Consider the following 22,768-nt stretch of genomic DNA (forward strand, 5'->3'; position numbering starts at 1 on the left):
ACATATCCTTTTCTTTCTTAATATAATTTTAATACAATCTAATTTTTTTTAGAGAAATATTTTTTGTCCCAGAAGACATGCTTATATTGACAAAGGTGTTTACCACTATCCCTTCCTGTAGACTTCATGTTCTTGATAATGATACACAGGAGGAAATATCACATGGCTTTTTCAAAGTAGCACCTCGTGTTTATCCTAAAAATAAGGTAAATGCAAGAAGTTGTTGTGAAAAATATTAAACTTATAAATATTATTATTTTTTAAAAATAATAACAAATGCCTAAATTCTGTGGAGATATTTAGCTATGTCATGGTGTTCTACTTAAATGCACACCCTTATTTATTAGCAAGTTTGAGCAGAGACCATCAATGATCTGCTTCTGTGCTGAACATTTACTAGTGAACTTTTGATTATTCTCTCCTCTGTACCCTTTCCACCTGCTGTAGTTTTGAGGTTTTTTCCTGTTTATCATATATATCACTGAGTACCGTAAACTTTGTACCAATGTTTGACTTCAAAATAAAAAGTTTGAATAAGGAATGATAAGGATACACCTTTTCTTCCCATGGGTACAACACAGTAGACTGAGTGATTCTGTAAATTACTAATGAAAGTGGCCCTTTTCATTGGATTCCTGCTCTTCCCTATTGAAGAAGTCTCCTCTTAAAGCCACATTTTTGTTATTGTTTACAAAAATAATAGTCTATATTTTGTAATATTAAATGTGGTTTTATAGCAGTAAAGAGTGATTTTTTGAGTATTAAAACAGGCATGCCATATTTTTCTACTTGTTCTTTTTGCATTTCCCAATCACTGAGCTCCTGGGTTCCTCAGTAAGAATATAACCCTGTACTCTACAATTTAGCTTGTTTCTTCCTATTTTCAAATAGTTGATTATTGTTTCAGTGGACCTGCACAAGCTTTTGAAAGCTCTTCTGATACTTTGACAAGGCAATTAGTAAGCACAGAATACAATTGTATTATTTTAATCTGTCACCTTTTTTTGTGACAGTATTTTGTAAAAAATAGTCAACAATGTAATAAATCAAGCAAGAAATTATACAGTATGCCTGAATTCTAAAATGTCAGTATTATTACTTAAAAACTCATTTTAAAAAAAAAATACACCCACCAATTCTGCTTCCAAACTATGACTCAGCAGTTTACAACAGAGATAAAAAGGATTCCTGTCAACAGATACTGTTACTCTGCTGCAGAGACTCCTGGAACACATTAAAGTTCATTTCAGAATGATTGACAATGAAGATAAAATCTTCCCACTAGCAATAAAGTCTGTCTTCTTTTTGCAGACATTACAGCATAGATGGAAACTGACAACTTGCTTAGCATTATTTGGATTTCTTTGGGTTGCATTAAATTTTTCTTCTTTTTTTGGTGTTTTTTCTACTGCTGGATACAGTTAAATTTGTGTTAGTTCTTGGTGGTTTTTTTTAATTCTACTCTATTATTCACAAGTCTTTTGAACAGATTGTAGAAAAGGATAGAGATAAGCATTCAAGCTTCAGCTGCCCTACATAGATAAGAGTTTAAGAAATCATCACTACCACCATATTTAGTCTAGAAAATAGAAGCCTGTTTGAGCAAGGACACTGCTCAGTTATTTCTTTTGACTAGTCATAGAAGGACGTAAGGGTTTCATCTTACTTTGCCATAAAGTTAGTTTGGGTGGTATATTAGAAAACAATCCTTTCTGATTCTAGAGACAGTGAATTGTAACAAGATACATAAGCAAGTAGTGAAACGTCTTGATGGTTTTTTAAGAAAGAGACAAAAATTTAATGGGGTTGTTCAGATCTGTTTTCTTATTTCTCAGTAGTGACTCTTCCTACCAGACACAAAATTCAGTTATTGTGATTTCTAATTGCTCATAGTATTGGGAAAATGCTCACTCAAACAAATTTTTGACCCTAAGTATAAATTTTCTGGATATTTTTAGTGAACGTTAAGATTGTATAACATCATCTTTATAGATAGGTATACAAGAGAAATTGTTCTTTTCATGCACCCCATGCTGTCAGAAGGCTTTTGAATACCTGGCTAAATCCTTCTCCGTTTCCAGGTGTACTTGGTAGGAACAGAGGGGCCTGTGTCTCTGTGCTTTGCTAAATGTCTAAATAAGTGAGTTCTCCTGAATGGTTACTCTGAGTGGTTGCTATTACCTTCTGGTGATTAAAGGTTGTACAGTGCCTTAATGCTACAATTGCACAAATTGGAGTAATATTGGAGTAAATAATAATTTATTTTACTTTCATTCTAAATATTCAGTATTCCTGAAGCCACAGCCCTGAATTATTGGATAGTCCTGAAATCACAACCCTATTTACTATAATGATTTTTCAGCAAAGCTGTTTTTGCTGGTAAATATTTTTGCTGTTAAATTCTGATTTCTTTGAACAAAATGTAGAAGAGGACTGACAGAAATAAAGCCTTTCAACAAGTTTTTATTTGGACTGTTTCTTGGGTGGAACATGAAGTTTTAGTATGTGAAATAGGGAGATATTAGGGCTAGTTAGACTACATGAAGAAGGGACTTAATTCTGATTTTCCCCCACAGCATTACAAGTGGCCATTTCACTCCTTATATCCGTTTCTCCTAGCCCTGCCTTTCAAGTAATCACATTCATATTGCCTTCATTTTCACAAATATAAATTAATCAAAGTTTGAAACTTTTTATGTTGTATCCTGGCTCCTCATATTCCTATTCTTAAGATTCATAAAGAGTACCTAAATCTGCATCAGCCCTATTAATTGTGTGTTGCATTTTTTAGTATTTTTTATTTGAATTTTCTAATACTAGAAATACTTTTTCTTAAATCAATATCTTCATAAAAATAAGATTAATATCTTGTAATTTTATGCTGTATCTGCAGTGACATTATTAAATTAGGGTAAATGTTAATTTAACCTCAGATTTGAAGACCTAAGTAATCTCATCTTTAATTTCCATGCAGCAAACTCATCCACTCCTATTTTCACACTGCCCAAGCATGAAGGAACATTTTAAACCATCAAATAATTTGATTAGAAAGTGATTTCAGGACTCTGGTTGTGTCTGCACCTATAAACACCTACCAGCTTTCCAGCTGGATGAAACTGGATTTAACTTGCTATGTAACTTTTTGCCAAATATAAATTGCTAAAATAAGAGATGCTCCATAAGTTAGAATAGGCTGGAGTTATAAGATTCTTGCTGGTGAAGGACATCTTATTACATTAATAAGTGTAAAGGAAAGAAAGTGTGTTGCACGTAGTCACAGAGTACCTTTTGAGTGGTGTTATTGCCAGATAAAAATGCCTTGTTTTCCCCTTTCAGAAAGGATACACTTTTGTGGCTGAAGCACACACTGGTGACCAACCTGTGGCAGGTGGAAAATGGATTCTACGCTTCATCAGCTCCCATAGTGCCCTTCCATTCCTCTCTCGTGGGGCTGTAAATAATTTGTATTCTACTCAACAATTTAGGGAGCATTACATACCCAACAAGGAGTTCCTAATGTTTAGGTAAATATTGAGAGAAGAATGAACAAATTCTGGGGTTTGTATCAGTCATCCCTACCAGAAAAGTGTGGTCTTTCCTTTTTCTGAGGAGGGGGGAGAATATTACTGGCAATAGCTGAATTTTATGGGCTATGAAATTAACATTTCATTAGTGAAAGTGTTATTTGTGAAATGTTACCACCACTTCATGAAGAACAGGTGTAAGTACAAAGACTATAGATTTAAAATCAAAACATAGTGTTTTGCATTTCTGTAAGCTCAGTCTTATCCATATGTCAATTACTGAAATTCCATAGTACTTTTAGGGAAAAAACGTGTTAAAATCACAATTTTGTGGGAGGGGAGGAGACATAAAGATTTAATTAATACAGGAATAAAACACTTTTTTTCCCAATATATCAGACCAATTTCCCTCTTGAAGTATTGGCAGAAAAATTTATATATGTTTTATTTTAGCATGCTGATTCTTTCAGGAGAATATATTTATCAAACATCTCATTTAGTTTTTATTAATTCTTTTTTAATTGATTGAAGTTCATTAAAATCCCTTCTGAGTTCAGAACTGACCAGTACTAAATTGCCATACTGAAGATTTTACACAAAAAACTACACATTGCTCTACCACAGGCCCGGTGCTTAGAGCTGATTAAATGTGTATGTTTTGAAGGTTAATTCTAAAACATTTTACCCTGATTCCTGAAAGTTTTCAATATTTGAAACCAATTGATTATTCTTGGGATCGAGGTTTCTTTAAGAGAAGGAATCAGTTTCCTTATAAACAAAGAAAGCGTGTAATGGAAACAAAACAAATGCATTAAAATTCTGTAAGCACTCTCTTTCTAGATGATTTTCATCCTTCCCCCCCTACCCCCCAGCCCTTCTGATGTTACTAATCTTAAAAAAATATATATGTTTAGCTCCAAATGTGCTGAAGTCAGGGCGATGGATTTTTTTGTGTGTTGTTGTTTCTGTGCTTGTTTGGTGAGATTAGTCATAATAATTTGAATTTATGGACAATAAGCATATAATACATAAAGCAATGGTTTATGACATAACAACTGTTCGAAAAACATAAAAATTATTTGAATTTTGTCCTCAGACTAATTCAACAGGTTTTTAATGCCACAGTCTTTTAAGATGACCAAAGCAACTACTGCTATCAAAGAAGATATCCCTACCCTTTTGAAAGCAATTTTTTTTTCCCCTCAGGTACTTTTCTAGTGATACAGTTCTCTAATCTGACTAATGATAGTCAACAAATAAAAGTGCAGCAGGCAGTTAAATGTCTAATTGGACATTCGATACGGCAATGAAAAAGAAAAGAAATAGCTAGACCACCCCATTTTTCAGCATCAGCACTTGTTTTGTTTGGTGATTCACTGCACTAAACTTCATTACACGAAGCTTAGCCCATCAGATTCTAGGAAAACAGTTGAGTTGGAACTCAATTTTAAGTGTTTGCTTCAAGTTCAGCACAACATTTAGGCACTTTTCTAAAAAAGAATGATCAGGATATAGTTGGTTATATTGCTATAATTGTTTTCTTCCTCTTTAGGTATTTTGTAAAAGTCACAGCACCACATACTGCTACATTGCAGGTACAAACCTCTAAATCAGATGTGTTCATTAAACTGCAAGTCCTAGAAAATGGGAAGGAAATTAAGAGTGTCATTGGAAAGGGCAATGCAGTCATGCCGGTTTTCAATTTCTGGGCTGATCAATTGCTTTTGAGCTCCCACTGTAAGTATTGTATTCCATATTTGATAATTCTATTCACTGCAGGATATATATTCTTACAGTAACTGTAGATAATCACATAAAATACTATTTTCCCATGCTCTTTTCATTAATATTTAATTTTACTGTTCAAAACCAATAAGTACTATTGAATGAAGTACATAATTCTTAGACATATTTTTGACAATGGACCCTGTAGTGCTCAGGTAATTTGAAACAAAAAATTAAGTACCATCTGCCTGCCTTCATTATACTTCTTATACATAATAGATTTTAGAGGCTAGTGCCATGCCATCTTCTTTGATAATCTACATTTGTTTCCCTGTTTTCTATACACCTCACTTCTAAATCAAATTAATTCCATTTTATTTGTGTACTATTTTGAATTATTCATTATAGCTGTGTTTCAATTTTAAAATTAATTCTTCATAAGAATGAAAAGTTTGCTTAAATAAAACAAATGTTTATAAGCCAACAAGTCTGCTATGTACTCTCCATGGACACTACTATACTACTATATCTTACATAAGGTATGTAAGATATGAAAGTCTTCAGTCCTTCTATGAAGCCTTCTAAACAATAAATCTTCTGTAAATGTGATTTTGCCTATTTGAGCATATTGAGAACCTGAGGCAAAGACGAATTGTTCAGATACTGGATTATTGCTTTTCTAAAGCCCAAAATAGCATTCTGTTTCAGTTGTTCACCTCCACTACTTTGAACTGTGGAGTTTTCAAACATGATCCTTTAGCAAAATGTGTAGTATGAAATTCCATGCTTTATGGGATAAATAATTGATTTAATCATATTTATGAAACATGTTGATTTCTGTCTCAACTGCACCTTGTTATTACCAGAAATGTAAAATTTCATCCTATGAAGACCACACTCTTAAAACGTTATTCATTAGAGGAAAACATTAGGGTTTTAAAGGAAGTTGTAGAGAAGCTGTCATGATTCTCTCTGACTTGCCAAGATAATCAGTAGCTGGTTTTGGTTACTGGTTTTGGAATGTGGAAGTGGACTAGTAAACTTAATAGTAACAGGAAAGTATAGTGGAAATAGAAACAGGAAAGTACAAAATAGCTCCGCTTAGGATGGGCTTCACAATAGTGGCAATAAGTTGCCGAGTTATCCTCAGTAAAGTGAAGGAGAAACTTTGTTTCGGGAGACTGTCTCTTGCAAGGGTGATAGCCTGAAGACTGAAATAAATTTCAAGGCACAATCGAGTGACAGAGAAGAGAAATGGGTTCCACCAGATGCTGAAGGAGAAGATGAGGCAGAATAACTAGAAGTGGCATTTTGCATTTGCCAGTCTATCAGGATACATATGTGAGGACTTTGCAAAATATCCTCAGAAATCAGGCACATACATTCTAGCTCTAATGTGCTATGATAAAAATAATTTATACTAATTTAGAATTATTGTAATCCACTGTGAATTATTCAGTGGAATATGTGTTACATTAACCTGATTGAAAATAAGAAGGTTTTTGTATTAGGGCCTATTTAGCAGTGGTGGCCATAAAATTGTGTTATGATTTTAAGATATATTTGAAGTTCAAATGAATATTTTGATGCTCTTTAAGTGTGTGTGAGTATATAGAGAGTTGCCATTTGGAAAGAATGACTGTGAAGCTGTCACTGTTTGGTTTTTTTTATTATTATTACTTATATTTTTACAATACTAGACCAATTGGCCTTAATACTGAAGTTCTTTTCCTATTAATGTACATCCTGTATATCACAAAGAGATTTTCTGTAGAATCTTTCATAGCAATCAAATTAAATTAAAATATTGTGAAATGTTCTCAGTATAACCAATATGACAGAATAGTATTACCCAAACTACTGAGTGTCTCTGGGTTCTGTAGTGGTTCAATTTTTGGCATTGTAAAAGCATGTTTCTTTGCTATTGTCAAAAGTGTTTTTATGGCCTGTGCAATAACAATATAGAAACACTCAGAAATAGTGATGCCAAGTTCAAGTGAAGATCTGTACAACTGACACTTGATACAACAGGACTCCTTCTGTCAGTATTTCTTTGTTCTCTAAAAAAGTGTGTTTTGTCAGAATAGGAATAATCAGAAAACACTGCTGTACCATTGGCACCAATCTGGTTAGTTAAGCCATATACAATCCCTAAATTTGACACTTATTCACTACCACACATGTTCTGCCTCTCATAGAACTGATCACTGTGTTGCCAGAAGTTCTCTTAAGTGACATTATTGTACAAGCATCAGCAATAAAAAATTATCTTCCTTGCCCACCCACAGCCTGTTAATTCATCTCCAGTCACAGCTGTTCTGTTAATGTATTTTACAGCTCAAAAACTACAATAAACCAACGGATTTTGAATGTGTTTACGTCTTCTGAGATGTAGCAGATGACTTGGACCTTGTACATTTGCTTGACAACGAAGGACTTGCATATTGACACACATTGCAATCACGATTTGTTTTGTTGGTACAAGCACAGCAGTTGTGTCAGCACAGATGGGCAAGTGAATGCTCACAATCCTTTTATTTTCCACATTAACAGTCTGATACAATCCTGTTAAAAAGTATAAAAATATCTTTCAGATATTTATTTGAATCTGGAAGCTAGGTAGACAGAAGTTTCTTCTAGCCAGAACTTAGGAGAACCAAGAATGATATACCCATATTTTTGTATGTAGTAAGAAAAATAATTTGGTGTTACAGCACCACCTGGTGACCATTGCAAGAATTATTGGCTGTGTATGTATTTTGGGGAGCTTTTCCAAGTGATCTTTCCTGCAAAGGAAGAAGATCAACTCTCGCGGGGGGTTCCACCATTCTGAGATGAATTATCTTCATGGCAGGATATTCCTCTGGGAAAATCTTGATAGAATTGTTCAGTACTCAAGCACTTCAGGTTTAGGAGAGAGAGAAGAGGAGAATAGCGAGGCATTCATGAAAGTTGCAGTCTAAGGAATCCATCCTCCCTTGAACTCCACCTATTTTTCTCGGTAGAGATAAGCTCCTGCAGAGGGCAGTGCACATCGCCCAAAGCCCCGACACAACTCATCCTGGAGCGGAGCTCACCTCTGTTGACTCCAAGGGAGTACATCTAGGTGGCCTCACTGTTTTAGTAAATTACCCTTTTGCAAAATACATCTACAGGCCCTTGCTAGCAGTGCTCAGACAGGCACTGAAAATCATTCCTGACTAGAAACCTTTATGCAAATATTGCAAATGGTAACCTCAATGCAATTTATGCAATTAGAAAATGCCTTTATATAGTTATTATAGTTATTCTTCTATCTGGAATATAAATTTTTTCTTTGCAGCAGGTTTTCTTGCAGATGTAGAATATTCAAGATTTGGGTCTTTGGATATTGTTTCTTATTCATCCAAATGCACTTCTGTTGAGTGAAAGCCTCATCATTTTGGCTCCTTCTGGTGAAAGACATAATAATCTAATCACTGTGAATTATGCCTACTCTCACCTTCACAGCATGGGATACCTAACTGATTAACCTAACATTAGCTGATACCTAGAAAGCTCAGCAGCAGCTGAGTGAGAAACTATTCCACAGTTACAAGCTTGCTTAGGCATGCCTTTTGCAAAATAACAGCCATGGAGTTGTAGCACCCTAAAAAATGGTTTAGAAGAAACCAAGTATTGTCTTCCTTCACATTTCTCTCACAGGTCTCCTTGCCACAGGGACAGCCAGAGGGATGGCTCTGGTGCTAAAGGTTCTGAATGCAGTAGAGAAGTGCAACTCAGAACTTGTGATCAGGAGTTTGAGACCTCTTTAAGAGACCATTTCTGCAAGGTTTTATTTTGATTTCCTGACTTCTACTGCTTTTTTTAGGAACAAGAAAGCACTGGCTTAGGTGGAGGAAAGATGCAATAAGAACTAATCCATGACATTTGGCTTTCGTAAGAAACAATATTTCCTGGCTCCATTTGAGTTTCTAGGGGCACACTTAACCTCTGATTGGGCGTATATACTTTGACACACCACCAGTAAATTTTGTTGATGCTGTTCTAATAGTCCTGCCACCTCCTGTGAATTTCCCTGGATGTTTCATCAACACGCATGAAAGTATGCATTTTTCTTTCTAAGTGTTGCAATGATGCAGTATCATTCTTTTTTTATACAATAAACCCTGGGAGGAGTAAAGCCTCTTGTCCTCAGTGAAGTCAAAATGATATCTCTTGCCCAGCTGATGGTCCAGCTGTTGTTAGTGTAACACATGAAGCTGCTTCGCCAGAGGTGTTATTCTTTGTCCTTATTCAATTTTCTGTGAGGTGTTCACTTTTACAATTCTCTTTACTGTCTCTGTGGACATGCAGGCAAAAGAATATAACACATTTCAATGGTGTTAGAAATGAAAACAAATTTGTTTTCTGAGTTAACATTTCTGTGCCAGCCCATCTTTAGAACATTCCAGTTTTCACAGTTTTTCTACATTAACATCTTCCTTAGGTGACAATTATATACACTGATAAAGGATAGATCACAAATAGTTTTATACCTCCTTTCAAGACTGGACTTTTTTTTTTTAGCTCAAGTTAGCTATGATCTTTTTTTCAGGTTGACAGAAAGAGATTAGATAAGAGACTTCTGTAAGGGTATGCATTGCCAGAACTGTGGCCAATGCACCTCTTCCCTTCATCCAGTTTTACACAATCAGGTTAGCCACAAAGGGATCCCATAGCAAGGCTGTCTATATTTTGTAATGGATAGCATGGTGCTGTGGTGGTTACTGCAGGAAAGAAGTGTGGGCCTCGAGGGGAACACTTATATGCCTTATAAATAGTAACAACAGTCATATATACACAGTCTCAAATTTCTCCTTACTTTGAAGGTAATTGTGATTTGCATGCAAAATGAATCAGGGTAGTATTTGAAGTAAGCATAATTTTAATTGGAAGCTTTTGTGTATAATCTAGTATGAGAAAATGGACTATGTTTATTCTTTCTGATACTTTCTGGGTGCATCTGTTTACCTCATACCAGTAATTCATAGAGTTTCTGGACCTTTCTTTGTCATCTTGCAGTAAAAATCCCACGGATTACTCCTAGTCCAAAGAAGGGATTAAGAAAAGGAAGTCATAGTTCACCAAAGGACAGCAAAACTGCTTCCAAGACAGACCTTAGTTCACCAAAGTACAGCAAAACTGCTTCCAAGACAGATCTTACTTCACCAAAGTACAGCAAAACTGCTTCCAAGACAGACCTTAGTTCACCAAAGTACAGCAAAACTGCTTCCAAGACAGACCTTAGTTCACCAAAGTACAGCAAAACTGCTTCCAAGACAGACCTTAGTTCACCAAAGTACAGCAAAACTGCTTCCAAGACAGACCTTAGTTCACCAAAGTACAGCAAAACTGCTTCCAAGACAGACCTTAGTTCACCAAAGGACAGCAAAACTGCTTCCAAGACAGACCTTAGTTCACCAAAGGACAGCCAAGCTACTTCCAAGACAGACCTTGTACAGGAAGTCCCAGTGATAACAATAGATGAATCTTCCATCTTGGAAAATTTTGAAAATAGTGTTGGAAACCCACTACAAGTAAGAGTTCATTAATCACTGGGATTTGGGAAGAAAAAAAAAAAGGCAAACAAACGGTGATGGGTTATTGCTAATTCTTTTGATGGGGATGTGGAGATCTTCTATCCTGGGGCAAGATCAAGGAATCCAAAATTAGGATTGTTGGTAGCTTTTGAATGAGGTGATGAAAAAGGGATAATGTACATGTATGATTAGCTAAATAAGTAGGGGGTTTCATACCAAGGTGATTTACTCTATCTTTAAGTGTTCTTTATTTGACAAATCCAGTATAGCATAACCCTCACATAAAGATAAAAAATAGCTAGAAATAAAATTAATGTTTTGATGCTTCAGTATGAGCTTTGTTTGAAATATATTATAGAAGGCCATCTGTAATAGTTTGCATAGAGAAACACCTATTTCCAGTCAGCTGCAAGCTTTAGTAACAGACACATATCTGCTACTTGAGCCAAGTTTGCCAGAGGCTAATGTAAAACCATGGGTTTTTCTTGATGTCATTTAGTATTGTTTGTCTATTTTAGAGAAATTAAATATACTTTCTAAAGCAGTTCTTGTTTTACATCTCCACATGTTTTTCTGATGTGATTTTTTTCTTGATAGTTGAGTTCAATTGCAACAAAATAACCTAAGAAAACAAAAATTATTGAGAAGTAAACTCCAGAGTTGTTCCTTTGCCTCAGAACTGGCATTAACATTTTGGAAAACAATTTCTAAATATAATCATTTCCAATTCAGTTTAGACAATGTTTAAAACAGCCCATGGACCCTGTTACCTCTACCTCAAATTAAGGCATTATTGGGTGCTAGTACAAGGGCTCAAAGCCCTGTAGTAGGTCTTAATCAAAGACAAAAGCCTTTGTTTTAGTACATGGCATACATAGGGAAGTTACCTGGAAATCTTACAAGAATGTCATTCCTTATTGTGTAGACAAGTTTAGTTTTACTTGATAAACACATGAGTAATTGTTTAATTTCACAGGAATTAAAATAAGATCTGTGGAATTAACATTAATTTTTTAAGCTTCTTGTGAATGGTGTTATGTGCAAGCTTTTAGGTTAATTATGTGTTTTATTTGCTGAATTCAATAGCTGGCACTTTACTAACCTGCAGGACTTGAATGCTTGCTGTAATTGTTATGACTTCAGCATGTTGCATTTTCTTCCACAGTCTCACCAGTATTCAATCGAGGCATTGGTGTTGCATGATAGTTGGCCACTTACTGAGAGTGAGTCTTTGTTTGTTCAGAAACTAAAAGAAATGCAGAAAGATGAAATCAAAGGTAGGTTGAACCAAGTACATATGTAGTCAAATAATTTATATATCTACACACACATATTGCCAGCTACACAGATCTCAGACACACTCAGAGCACACACACAAACACAAACACTGACAGCACCAGCTACCTCATCCTGCTCTTCCCTCTGGAGCTGGAAAGAATGGAAGTCTCTTAGATGACTATATATTTCAAAAAAGGTGGATTTTTCTACCAGCTGCACTTAGACACCTAGTGTGCCCAGTAGCTTGCCTCTGCATCCCCTACAAGGTCTGAGGCTGCAGCCCCTACTCCAGCTGCTGGTGCAGAACAGCAGACACACAAGCAGCTGATTCTACCGTGTTCTCAACCCTAGGTTCCTCCAGAACCTATAATACTACTTTCCATCATTCAGTAAAGATTCTGTAACATTAATATTAAAGGTCTATAACTCAAATTTTCAAAGAAGTGATAAGAAATTATTTGCTTCCTTATATGCATATATTTTCTAATACCGAAAAAAATTATTTACTGTGATTTGGTGTTTATTTACCAGTGATATGTCTCACTTTTAATTCTATTTACATATTTCTTTTTAAATGTCTGGTCAAGTCTCCCTTCCCTTCCCTTCCCTTCCCTTCCCTTCCCTTCCCTTCCCTTCCCTTCCCTTCCCTTCCCTTCCCTTCCCTTCCCTTCCCTTCCCTTCCCTTCCCTTCCCTTCCCTTCCCGCACCCTTCCCGCACCCTTCCCGCACCCTTCCCGCACCCTTCCCGCACCCTTCCCGCACCCTTCCCGCACCCTTCCCGCACCCTTCCCGCACCCTTCCCGCACCCTTCCCGCACCCTTCCCGCACCCTTCCCGCACCCTTCCCGCACCCTTCCCGCACCCTTCCCGCACCCTTCCCTTCCCGCACCCTTCCCTTCCCGCACCCTTCCCTTCCCGCACCCTTCCCTTCCCTTCCCTTCCCTTCCCTTCCCTTCCCTTCCCTTCCCTTCCCTTCCCTTCCCTTCCCTTCCCTTCCCTTCCCTTCCCTTCCCTTCCCTTCCCTTCCCTTCCCTTCCCTTCCCTTCCCTTCCCTTCCCTTCCCTTCCCTTCCCTTCCCTTCCCTTCCCTTCCCTTCCCTTCCCTTCCCTTCCCTTCCCTTCCCTTCCCTTCCCTTCCCTTCCCTTCCCTTCCCTTCCCTTCCCTTCCCTTCCCTTCCCTTCCCTTCCCTTCCCTTCCCTTCCCCTCTGGACTGAAGTTAGATCCAGCAGCAGTAATTGCTGATGGATATTATTTAATTTCTTGGGTTTGGAATGTATGCAATATTTGAGTTTTTTTTTTCAGCATTACTTTAGTTATTGTTACACAACTTTAAAAAGAAGTATCTTCTTGATTTACTGTAGTCTCTAGTCAGTTTTAGTTGCATTGGAGGAGCCATATCATGTAAGCTTACAGGCTTTTACACAGCTCTTTTAGTGATTTCACCTGTTTGTATTTTGTTGTGTTCTTCACAATATCATATTTTTTCTTAGATGATTCCATTCATTCTCTTAATTTTACCTGTTAGACTGCTTCTTACAATAGACATCCTATTACATCCTCTTACCCTTCTGAGTTGGCTACATGGTGACAGCTTGCACTTGACAATATCCTTTTTTATAGCTTCACCATGGTCTGTAAAACTGAAGGTCAAAGGAGGCTACTTAATCTATTAAATTTCTTTGCTGATTCTTAGCTCACATTACTGAACCTTGTCAATGCCACAAGTGTTCTCATGTTGAATTCAAGGTAGCATATTCCATTTCATAGCTCCCCTTCTCCATGTTAATTGATGCTCATTTGCAGTCAAACATACTTAAGCTACAGTCAGTGAAAACAAGCACTTTTTTCTTGGGATTATTTTAAAATGGTGTAATTTTTGTGCCTTCTCATAAATGCTGCCTTTCAAATTAACCCAAATCCATTTCACAGTTCTTATTAACCGAGTCTTTCTATTTATATGACAATACCAACAGAGTTAAAACACAACTGATATCAAAAAGTTTAAATACTAATACTCATTTAAAACTTAGTGTTTAGTTTATGTACCCCTATTAACAGCAATATTTATCTGAAGTGCTTACTATAGTTAATTATTTTGGGGGAAAAACCAAACATTTCCTTTTTCTGATTGTGAACTAGTCTTAAATCAGTTTGAAAACTTTACCATTTAAAACTGCCAACACAGGTTGTCAGACCCAAAATTCATGTAATAATAATGTTGGTGTGTAACCAAACGGGTATTATTTCACCATGTGATTTTTAAGAACACTGCAGTGAGTCAGGTGAAAAATTACTGCAAAAAATTTTCCCCTTTTCAAGTATCCCTTTTTCATGTAAGCCTACAGTGCCATCTGGAGTTAATTTTGTATTAAAGCTAATTTATCATGGCAAAAGCATATTTCAACTTTATATTAAGATCTACTAAAAATCTTTTGAATTAGTCTCCCTTTAAATGAAGACCCATGCTATTATACTACTGATATTCACCAATATTATAAATACTTATATAGAACATTTGTGAAGAAAGTAAATTCTCTGCTATACAGATGCTATGATAATTTTGTGTTTGTTGATGTTTGTACTTGTAGAAAGAACTGTGGTAGGAAAGTTACTTTGTGAATAATACTTAGTCATATTTATAATATATGAAATCCCATTAAATGTTTCAATAAAGAGCCCACTGCACAAACAAAACATTAAAAAGGCTTTAGGCGGGAAAACCTAAGTATACAGAAATTAGGAAGTTCCACATATTTTATTTATACTGTCTTCATTCTTTTCTCTCTTTCTTCCCTGTTTTTTGGTGGTGGTGGTTTTTTGGTTTTGGGGTTTTTATTTGTGTACGTGTTTGTTTCTCCTTCTTCTGAAAACTGTTATGGAGCAAGTCTTCAATGGAAAAATGCTTTTAAAAATGTAAGCTCAATATGATAAATCTTTTGTAAAAGGGGAACAATTAGCAGGCAATCTTGCAACTGCTAGTACCATTTTCAGTTGCTTGACTGTGTGAACAAAATCATTTTAAGGTTCATTGTGTATAAAGGATTTTCAGCTATATGTTTTGAGGTTCTTTGGTTTTATTTTTCTAGTAGTAAGATCATAAGTTTTATTGTGCAACTGTCACAACCCTGAGCTGAATCACCACTGTGTGCTGAATGCTGACTGCAGCATGTATTTTACATATTGCCTTAAATTAACTAGGAGTGTAAGCTATTCATGAGAGAGGGCTATCTATGCTCCTGGGAAAGCAGGAGAAGCTAAAGTCCCCACCCCAGGTACTAGAAGTAGGTTTGAAAAGACAGGACAGGCAATATGCTTTGGAATATTCCCTTTCATCCTCCAGAGCAGTGAAAGTTTCTCCCACGGGTTTTATTTTATTTTACAGGAGAACTTGGTGGCTCATGTCAAGGATAGGATTGCATGGGATGTTTAACGGGATGTTCAGATCTCTTTCTTTTTCCCATCTTGCCTATTAGCAGTGATTAATCACTCTCCTGGTGTTCAGTGAACAAATAGTTCACAGAGGATACATGATGGTGCTGTAGATCTCTCAGCCACACTCTAACCCCACACTACTACTGCAACCAGGTTATTGGTTTGCTTCTGTCCTGGTGTATTTTTTTCTGTAATTTTAGTGTCTGGGTGAGCCAAACTTTGGAAAGATTTTTGACATTGCCATCTGTCAAGGAACCTTCTGAGGTCCAGTCAAAGACAGGAAAAGCAACATCTGAACTTGTCAAGCTTTTCTTAATGAAATCTGAAAGTCCCACTTGGGGCAACTAACAGTCATTACTACCAGCTACTGGGTAATCCCACTAAATGCTCAGAGCCTATTTCAGACAGCAGGAGCATGATATCTTCTCAAAGAAAGCTTCAAAAGACTCCTCTGTATTATACCTATGAATAAGATAGATTCTCTGTAATTTAAATTTCATAAATCAGGAGTAGCTGTTTATCATGCCTAGAAAAGAGAATTGATGTGTCTCAATCTGAAGCTGAGTTTCAGCTAGGAATCATTTGGTGCAGTTGCTTAACTTGTCATAGACAGGACATCAGACTGGATGATCACTTTGGTCCCATTCGGCATTAGACTAAATGAATTTTTGAATAAATAATTGAAGAACAGTAGAGAAGCTAATTTTAAAGTTGCAGTCAGCTGTGTGTCATCACTGTCAGCCTGTGTGATGCCCAAGCTTTTCTTGGTGCCACAGAGATATAAAAACTGCCAGTGAGAGTTTGTGATGATTGATGCATCAGCTGTGAGCTGGAATGGCCTTTTACTTTCTGTATCATCTGCCTGCCTTTCTTCTCATCGTATCCCATGGGAAGCATTTGCCTGACTCTGCCCTTACAAAAGCTCCAAATTGCTACTCCCATCTCCCTTTGAATCAGAGTGGGATGCATGCCAAAATGCAATCATTGCCCCCTCCAGGCATTTCTGGAGGTTGATCCCCAAACTAAGGATCCTGCTTGCTCTGCTGAGGGAGTGGGAACGGCTGGGGGAACCTGGAGAGTGCAGCACATGGGAGAGCTTGGAGATCTCAATCTTGCCCTAAGCCTTTGTATCTGGAGTTAAAGTAGGTTACCTCATTCTAGCCCTGTCATTTCTTATGCTTGCTTGTTCTTTACTAACTTATCAGGGTATGCCATAAGTTCAGATCATCAAAATGCTATAATTCAGAGTCATAAAACATATCCAGAAACCAGACAAAGCTTGTAGTATCCCATGACATAAAGTCTTTGAGATCAGTTAGCTAACTACACAGAATGTATTTTGAGTGTTTGTATAAACAGTAAGTAGTTGTTCTCTAAAAATTAGTAATTTCTTGAATAATCCGTGTACACCAGCCTGATTTATGGTGTTAATATGTAACGATGATGTGAAATTAAAGGGAAAGCCATTTATGTAATCATTTTATAACTTTGAATTATCATCAATGTTTTATATTTGCATTTCTGGGAATGTTGTTTTAATATATTCAGTATTTGTGGAGACCACTTTAATTTTTGCTTTCATTTGTTAATATATGTCTTAGTAGCACTGAATCAATTTAAGCTTTACACTTTGGTGTCACTGGACATTTTTTAAGTAGCATGAGGAGATAAGAATAATACCATTTCTAGACAAACACATGTACAATGTATGATATAATGCACTTATATACCACATAATATTTATTTGTATATGGACCTATATGTGAGTTAAAAATATTCTTCTATATATTTAACATTTACAACTTTATATATCCATATAACCTCAGCCATGACATTGCAGATCTCATCCAGAGCTCATTATTTGTGCAGTACAATGATTTTTCCTCAGTGGAAAGACACTGGAAAAGCACCAAGTGAAAGATATCTTACCTTAAAAACATTAAGGGAAAGATATCTTATTATTATCATCAGACTGTAAAACAGTCACTGATATCAACTTTTTTCTGAGAGAAGTCCCCCGTTTTACCATATTGGCTAAATCTAGGTTTTCAGCTCTTGTCTCAATATTTCAGACAGTAGGAAGGTGGAAGGAAAGAAAGATTTCAGACTCAGGTTTTTAATCTTTGTTATAGTGTTTTGGATTTGTCCCTGGTTGTTTCAACTGACAGATTCTTTATGCTGATATGCTATTGCATGCTTTATATATTCATTTATTTTAAAAAGCATATGACATGCAAGAAGTCTTGTTTACAGCTCTCACCAGCTAAGACATTGCAAAATAAGTGTTGCAAATGTCAGTTCTCAGTATCATTAATTCAAACATATAGTAGACATATGTACTGATAATATAATTAATTTAAAATATTCTCAGATAGTTCTGACAATGTCAATTTTGAATTTCTTAAATATGCATTGAGTCTCATACTTGTTTCTTTGCCTTAACTTCCTTGCATTTTTGTGGGGTGTCTCTACATTCTCTGTTCTAGACAATTTTAGGATGTGAGATAATGAGATCATTGACTTTACCTGTTTTGAGCTTCTTACCCTCCTGGTGCACAACAAACACTGACAGAGACTGTATGAGACTGTATAAGGCAAGTGAGAGTCAGGCTGTGATTCTGTGTGTTGCAGCCAATACTGACCATACACAAAGCAGCAACGCAGTCACTGCTGGCAGGCACCATGGAAAACTCTTAGTTAAGCCCTGGGTAAAGTGCTATGTAGGACAGATAAGGCTGTTACAATGTGTTCACCTTCTAATTATGATTTTAAAAGTAGTTTGGTCCTCATATTGTTTCTTGGTTGTACTTGAAAGTGTCAACTGATTAACTGGCTTTCCTTTGTCTCTCTGTATGGTTGTTTTGTGCTGTTATTTCACCCTGGGTTTTATATGGGGAGCTATATATATAGATAGCAATGACATTCTCTTATTCATTATGCATTATAACTAGATCTGACTAATACACAGGGGAAAGGATGAGGAGCACAGCTTTTCCCTAACTCTTGTTTCTTTCCAAGTAAAAAAGATTGCAAACATTCCTAAATTACCCAGAAGTCTCAAATCATTTGAGAAGATAGAAAAAGAGAAGGTCCATACAGAAAAAGAGAAGGTCCATGCAGAAAAAGAGAAGGTCCATGCAGAAGAAGAGAAAGTCCATACAGAAAAAGAGGAAGTCCATACAGAAAAAGAGAAAGTCCATACAGAAAAAGAGAAAGTCCATACAGAAAAAGAGAAGGTCCATACAGAAAAAGAGAAGGTCCATACAGAAAAAGAGAAGGTCCATACAGAAAAAGAGAAGGTCCATACAGAAAAAGAGAAGGTCCATACAGAAAAAGAGAAGGTCCATACAGAAAAAGAGAAGGTCCATACAGAAAAAGAGAAAGTCCATAAAGAAAGAGCACCACACGAATCTCAGGTGAGAACAAAGCCAAAGCCTCAACTTGTTAAATGTGCCGTCCTTGTACTCAATATAGAGATATTCTCAGGTCTGCAGATCAGTACTACTAGGACTCCTAATGTACCTTGTATTTCTCTATACCCGTTTTCCCACCTTTGTAGCGTAACACCACAGAAAGGTTGAATTAAAAATGTTGCATTTAAAAGATGTGCATCCCAGATTTAGCGATACAATTTGCTCATTTCTTTGTTTATGTATAGAGGAACAACTGGTTTTTCCTTTTGTTGGTGTAGTTTCTGTCTCTTCTGAAGGTTTACTAAATTCCAGGAATTCACATATTTGTGTCCCATTAATCCCTCATTGTAGTAGCTTCCATGGGTTCCTGGGGAGATGAAACAGGTCTTCCCACTGTAGTCAGTTCCTGTCACATATATCACAATTGTCATTAGCATGCAGACATACAGTGGCAGAAAAATTGGTAAATACTTGCTTACCTGGAATTTCTTACCCCTTGCGCTGGATCCATCTGAGTGTTCTGTGGCTGTCTGAAAACCTACTGCCAGCCTTTATGTCTTAAAATGAATAATTGGCTTTATTGGTTTAAACAGATGAATGGAAAGCAATGAAGGAACTGACAGCTCCTTGTTTAATGGCATTGCTTTTGCTGGGAATTTTGCTGCCTTATGGTGTGTAGTTGAAGGAAAGAACCATAGAGATTTTTATGAAGAAATCTCTACTTTTAACTGACTAACCTTGCTGCACAGCAGATTTGCCTGGGATTCATATCCACACCTAATTATACAGAGTTCTGGAACAGTGCCTTACACTAGAGGTGCTGGGACACTAAAACAGACATACAAGTTTTGAGATGGAGCCCTCTCAGATAAAGAAGATGCCCTCCATTAGTCTCAAACAAGAGCTGAACTCCTAACCCTAGTTCCAAGTCTTAGGCTTCCAGCTTCTTCAGGTAGTATGTTTTCCAGAAATATATGCAGCACAATATCTCATTTCTTGGTCATGCAGCAGAATAGTCTACTAGACTTCAGGCCCTACTTACCCTGTAATTCTGGAGAAGCCAGGCCTTAAGGTGTTTTAGAAACTTTGGGAAGTGTTTGGAAAAGAACCTTATAAGACAGAGCAAGGATTATTTCTATGCAAAATTCCCACTTGAATCTAATGGAGAGGAGAGGAGAGGAGAGGAGAGGAGAGGAGAGGAGAGGAGAGGAGAGGAGAGGAGAGGAGAGGAGAGGAGAGGAGAGGAGAGGAGAGGAGAGGAGAGGAGAGGAGAGGAGAGGAGAGGAGAGGAGAGGAGAGGAGAGGAGAGGAGAGGAGAGGAGAGGAGAGGAGAGGAGAGGAGAGGAGAGGAGAGGAGAGGAGAGGAGAGGAGAGGAGCTTAGCAGGAAGATAAAAAAATTAATGAAAAATCACACAAAATACTCTTGTTCAGACAAACTGCTCAGAACAACTGGGAGTGTGGAGCATGCTGCATGAGAGTGGGAGAAAACGTAATCAAAACACCTCAAAGAGCTTCCAGGCATTGCAAAGTAATCTCTTTCCTTTGTCAGTCTCTGTTTCAGCCATAATGCATATCAATGTCTGTCAATGTTCAATGTATATCAGTCAGAAAAATTACCAGTATACAAAACATAACTTCATCCTAAAGAGTGGTAATAGATGTCTACCAGTGACTACATCATGTTTATGATAGGTTCACCCAGAAGATTCAACCACACCCTACTGGATTTTTCGCATAGTTAGTGAACAGAAAGAGGCAGACTTTCTGGAGGTGAAGAAAGACACCAGGCGAGTAGATGAGATCAGAGCCATGAAACAAGCATGGGAGTCTGCAGAGCCAGGGAGAGCTGTCAAGGTAATGCCAGAGTGCTATCTCTGCAGTGATGTTTCTTCACAAGCTCCAGGAGTTGTTGTAATGGTAGAGGAGTTACCACAACAGAAACTTGCCTTCATAGGTCTGTCCTCTTCCCCCCTCTGGAAGAAAGGAAATTTTACAGTTTAAAGAATTAAAAGTGATTATGTGCCTGAATTCTGGGTAGGAATCTAGATCATCTATGTCAGGCCTCTGTAGATCACTGAGACTTTAGATTCTACTTTATAAAACATAGAAAAGATTTCCTTAGAAAGCCCACTACCTCTACACATTTGCAAAGCTGCTACTTGTGACAAGTTTAATGTTTAGCATGAACAGATTCTATCAAGAAATACACTGCTATAAACATGCCAAAAATTATATCTCCTGAAGAGCTGGCACCTGGTCATATTAGTACCCAAATTATCCTTTGCAGCCAGGGTTCCAAATTCAGTCTGCATTGCAGGTTACCATGAGTCTGTAACATGCTCAGTATGAATTCACTGTTTTGGAGAAGCAATACTGATCTAGTTGCCAGCTGCATCTGGGTGCTTTTGACGTGACATATGCTTGAGATGGAAAAATCTTGGAAAGATTGAAAGATCTTTCTAGCAAAGCAAAAAGTGCAGTGCTGATTCCAAACTGGAAGCATCATTACCAAAGAAAAATACAAGAACAAAGGGCAGTCTTCAAACTCACCTCTCATTCCCTATCACCACCAATACCATTGCCCATTAAGGGATATTCAGCCAGAATCCCCAACTTAGAAATTTGGGGGTTTTATATTACCTTTCAGGAATGAACCTCAGACATGAGTCTTCTCAGATTTTCTCAGGTCTTTGCAGTGTGTTCAAAGCTCAAAACTTTTCCTGACACTACTCTATTAAATTCTGAAACTAAGGAGAAATTCTGCTCTGTAGCTTTGATTGATTGTGCTGAGACTGAAAATGCAAGTACAGCCTCCTAAAGATTAGCTGGAAAGTAATCCCCTTTGATGTGTAAAGAGACATCAGAATCTGGTTCTATCACCGTTACCTTTTTAAATCAGAAAATCAACTGAATGGCAACTACAGCGATCCATTTTTGAAGCCCCTTAGTTTTGTGAGTTTTTTTAATTAGCTTTTATTAAGAAAATTGCAGCAACAACAGAATATGCTAAAACATGGTCCAAATTGGGAGTATGCTAACCAGATTAAGCAGCTTCCCCTCTCCTTTCTTCTTGACAACCCTGGCACAGTGTCTCCCTATTCCAGGAGTTGCAGACCCTCTGAGTCTGGAAATTACATCCCTGACTCCAGGCTGACCAAAAGCCAAAGGGCTTCTCTGTCCATTCTGGCAATGACAGCCCTTAAGAGAATGCCAAGTGAGTCAAAGTTTCCTTCTGAAAACACAGAAGTGCTGATGTCTGGTTTTGGCATCAAAGGTAATTGAGTCTGAAAGGGCTTGCACCCAAAGGTCTCACTTTTCAAGTGGAAGTCTAAATCATCAGGCTGTAGGAGCTCCTAGGATGAAGTTATAGTTCCCTAAGGATGTGCATTAGCCATACTTTCAGCTATACATCTTTTTTTAAATTTTTTAATCCCAATACTATTTTAAACTGCCCAGAAATCAGTGATTTCCAAGTATTTTATTGGACAGTGATCTCTAGTGTAAGCGTGCAATGTCTCAGGACTGATTCAGTGGAATCCTGGAATCTTTTCCAATTCCAGCACCAGTCAGACTTGCACACTGCACCCCGATGTTAGGTCTTATTGAAGACTTGCAGAATCCTTCTTTTGAAAATTCTTTGCCATTTAAAATATGCGGTAGAAGTTTTGTTATCTGTATTATAAAACTGTGATCTGCAGGCTTTTCAGGAACGTATGCGTTTTATTAATAAGTATGCTGTGAGAGATTCAGAGGAACCCCTAGCTGGGGCTAAGACTGCCGACTTGACACCTAGCTCAGGACAAACAGGTAAGGGTATAACTTTCTGTGTCTTCTG

At 37.1% G+C, this 22,768-nt stretch overlaps 1 protein-coding gene across 4 annotated transcripts in view; it reads left to right on the forward strand.

Annotated features, from left to right (window-relative positions):
* ADGB (androglobin) overlaps nt 1–22,768 on the forward strand; it is a 104,380-nt gene that overhangs the window by 75,987 nt on the left and 5,625 nt on the right. For 3 of the 4 annotated variants that reach the window (XM_063390338.1, XM_063390337.1, XM_063390339.1), the window contains 8 exons: nt 53–206; nt 3,337–3,524; nt 5,077–5,261; nt 10,293–10,807; nt 11,976–12,087; nt 18,538–18,935; nt 20,626–20,787; nt 22,632–22,740. In XM_063390338.1, coding sequence (XP_063246408.1) covers nt 53–206; nt 3,337–3,524; nt 5,077–5,261; nt 10,293–10,807; nt 11,976–12,087; nt 18,538–18,935; nt 20,626–20,787; nt 22,632–22,740 — 1,823 coding nt within the window. The remainder of the gene's footprint in view (nt 1–52; nt 207–3,336; nt 3,525–5,076; nt 5,262–10,292; nt 10,808–11,975; nt 12,088–18,537; nt 18,936–20,625; nt 20,788–22,631; nt 22,741–22,768) is intronic. The other variant, XM_063390340.1, reaches the window with a different exon arrangement.

The sequence above is a fragment of the Prinia subflava genome, chromosome 2 (genome assembly GCF_021018805.1).
Source record: "Prinia subflava isolate CZ2003 ecotype Zambia chromosome 2, Cam_Psub_1.2, whole genome shotgun sequence".
NCBI lineage: Eukaryota > Metazoa > Chordata > Aves > Passeriformes > Cisticolidae > Prinia > Prinia subflava.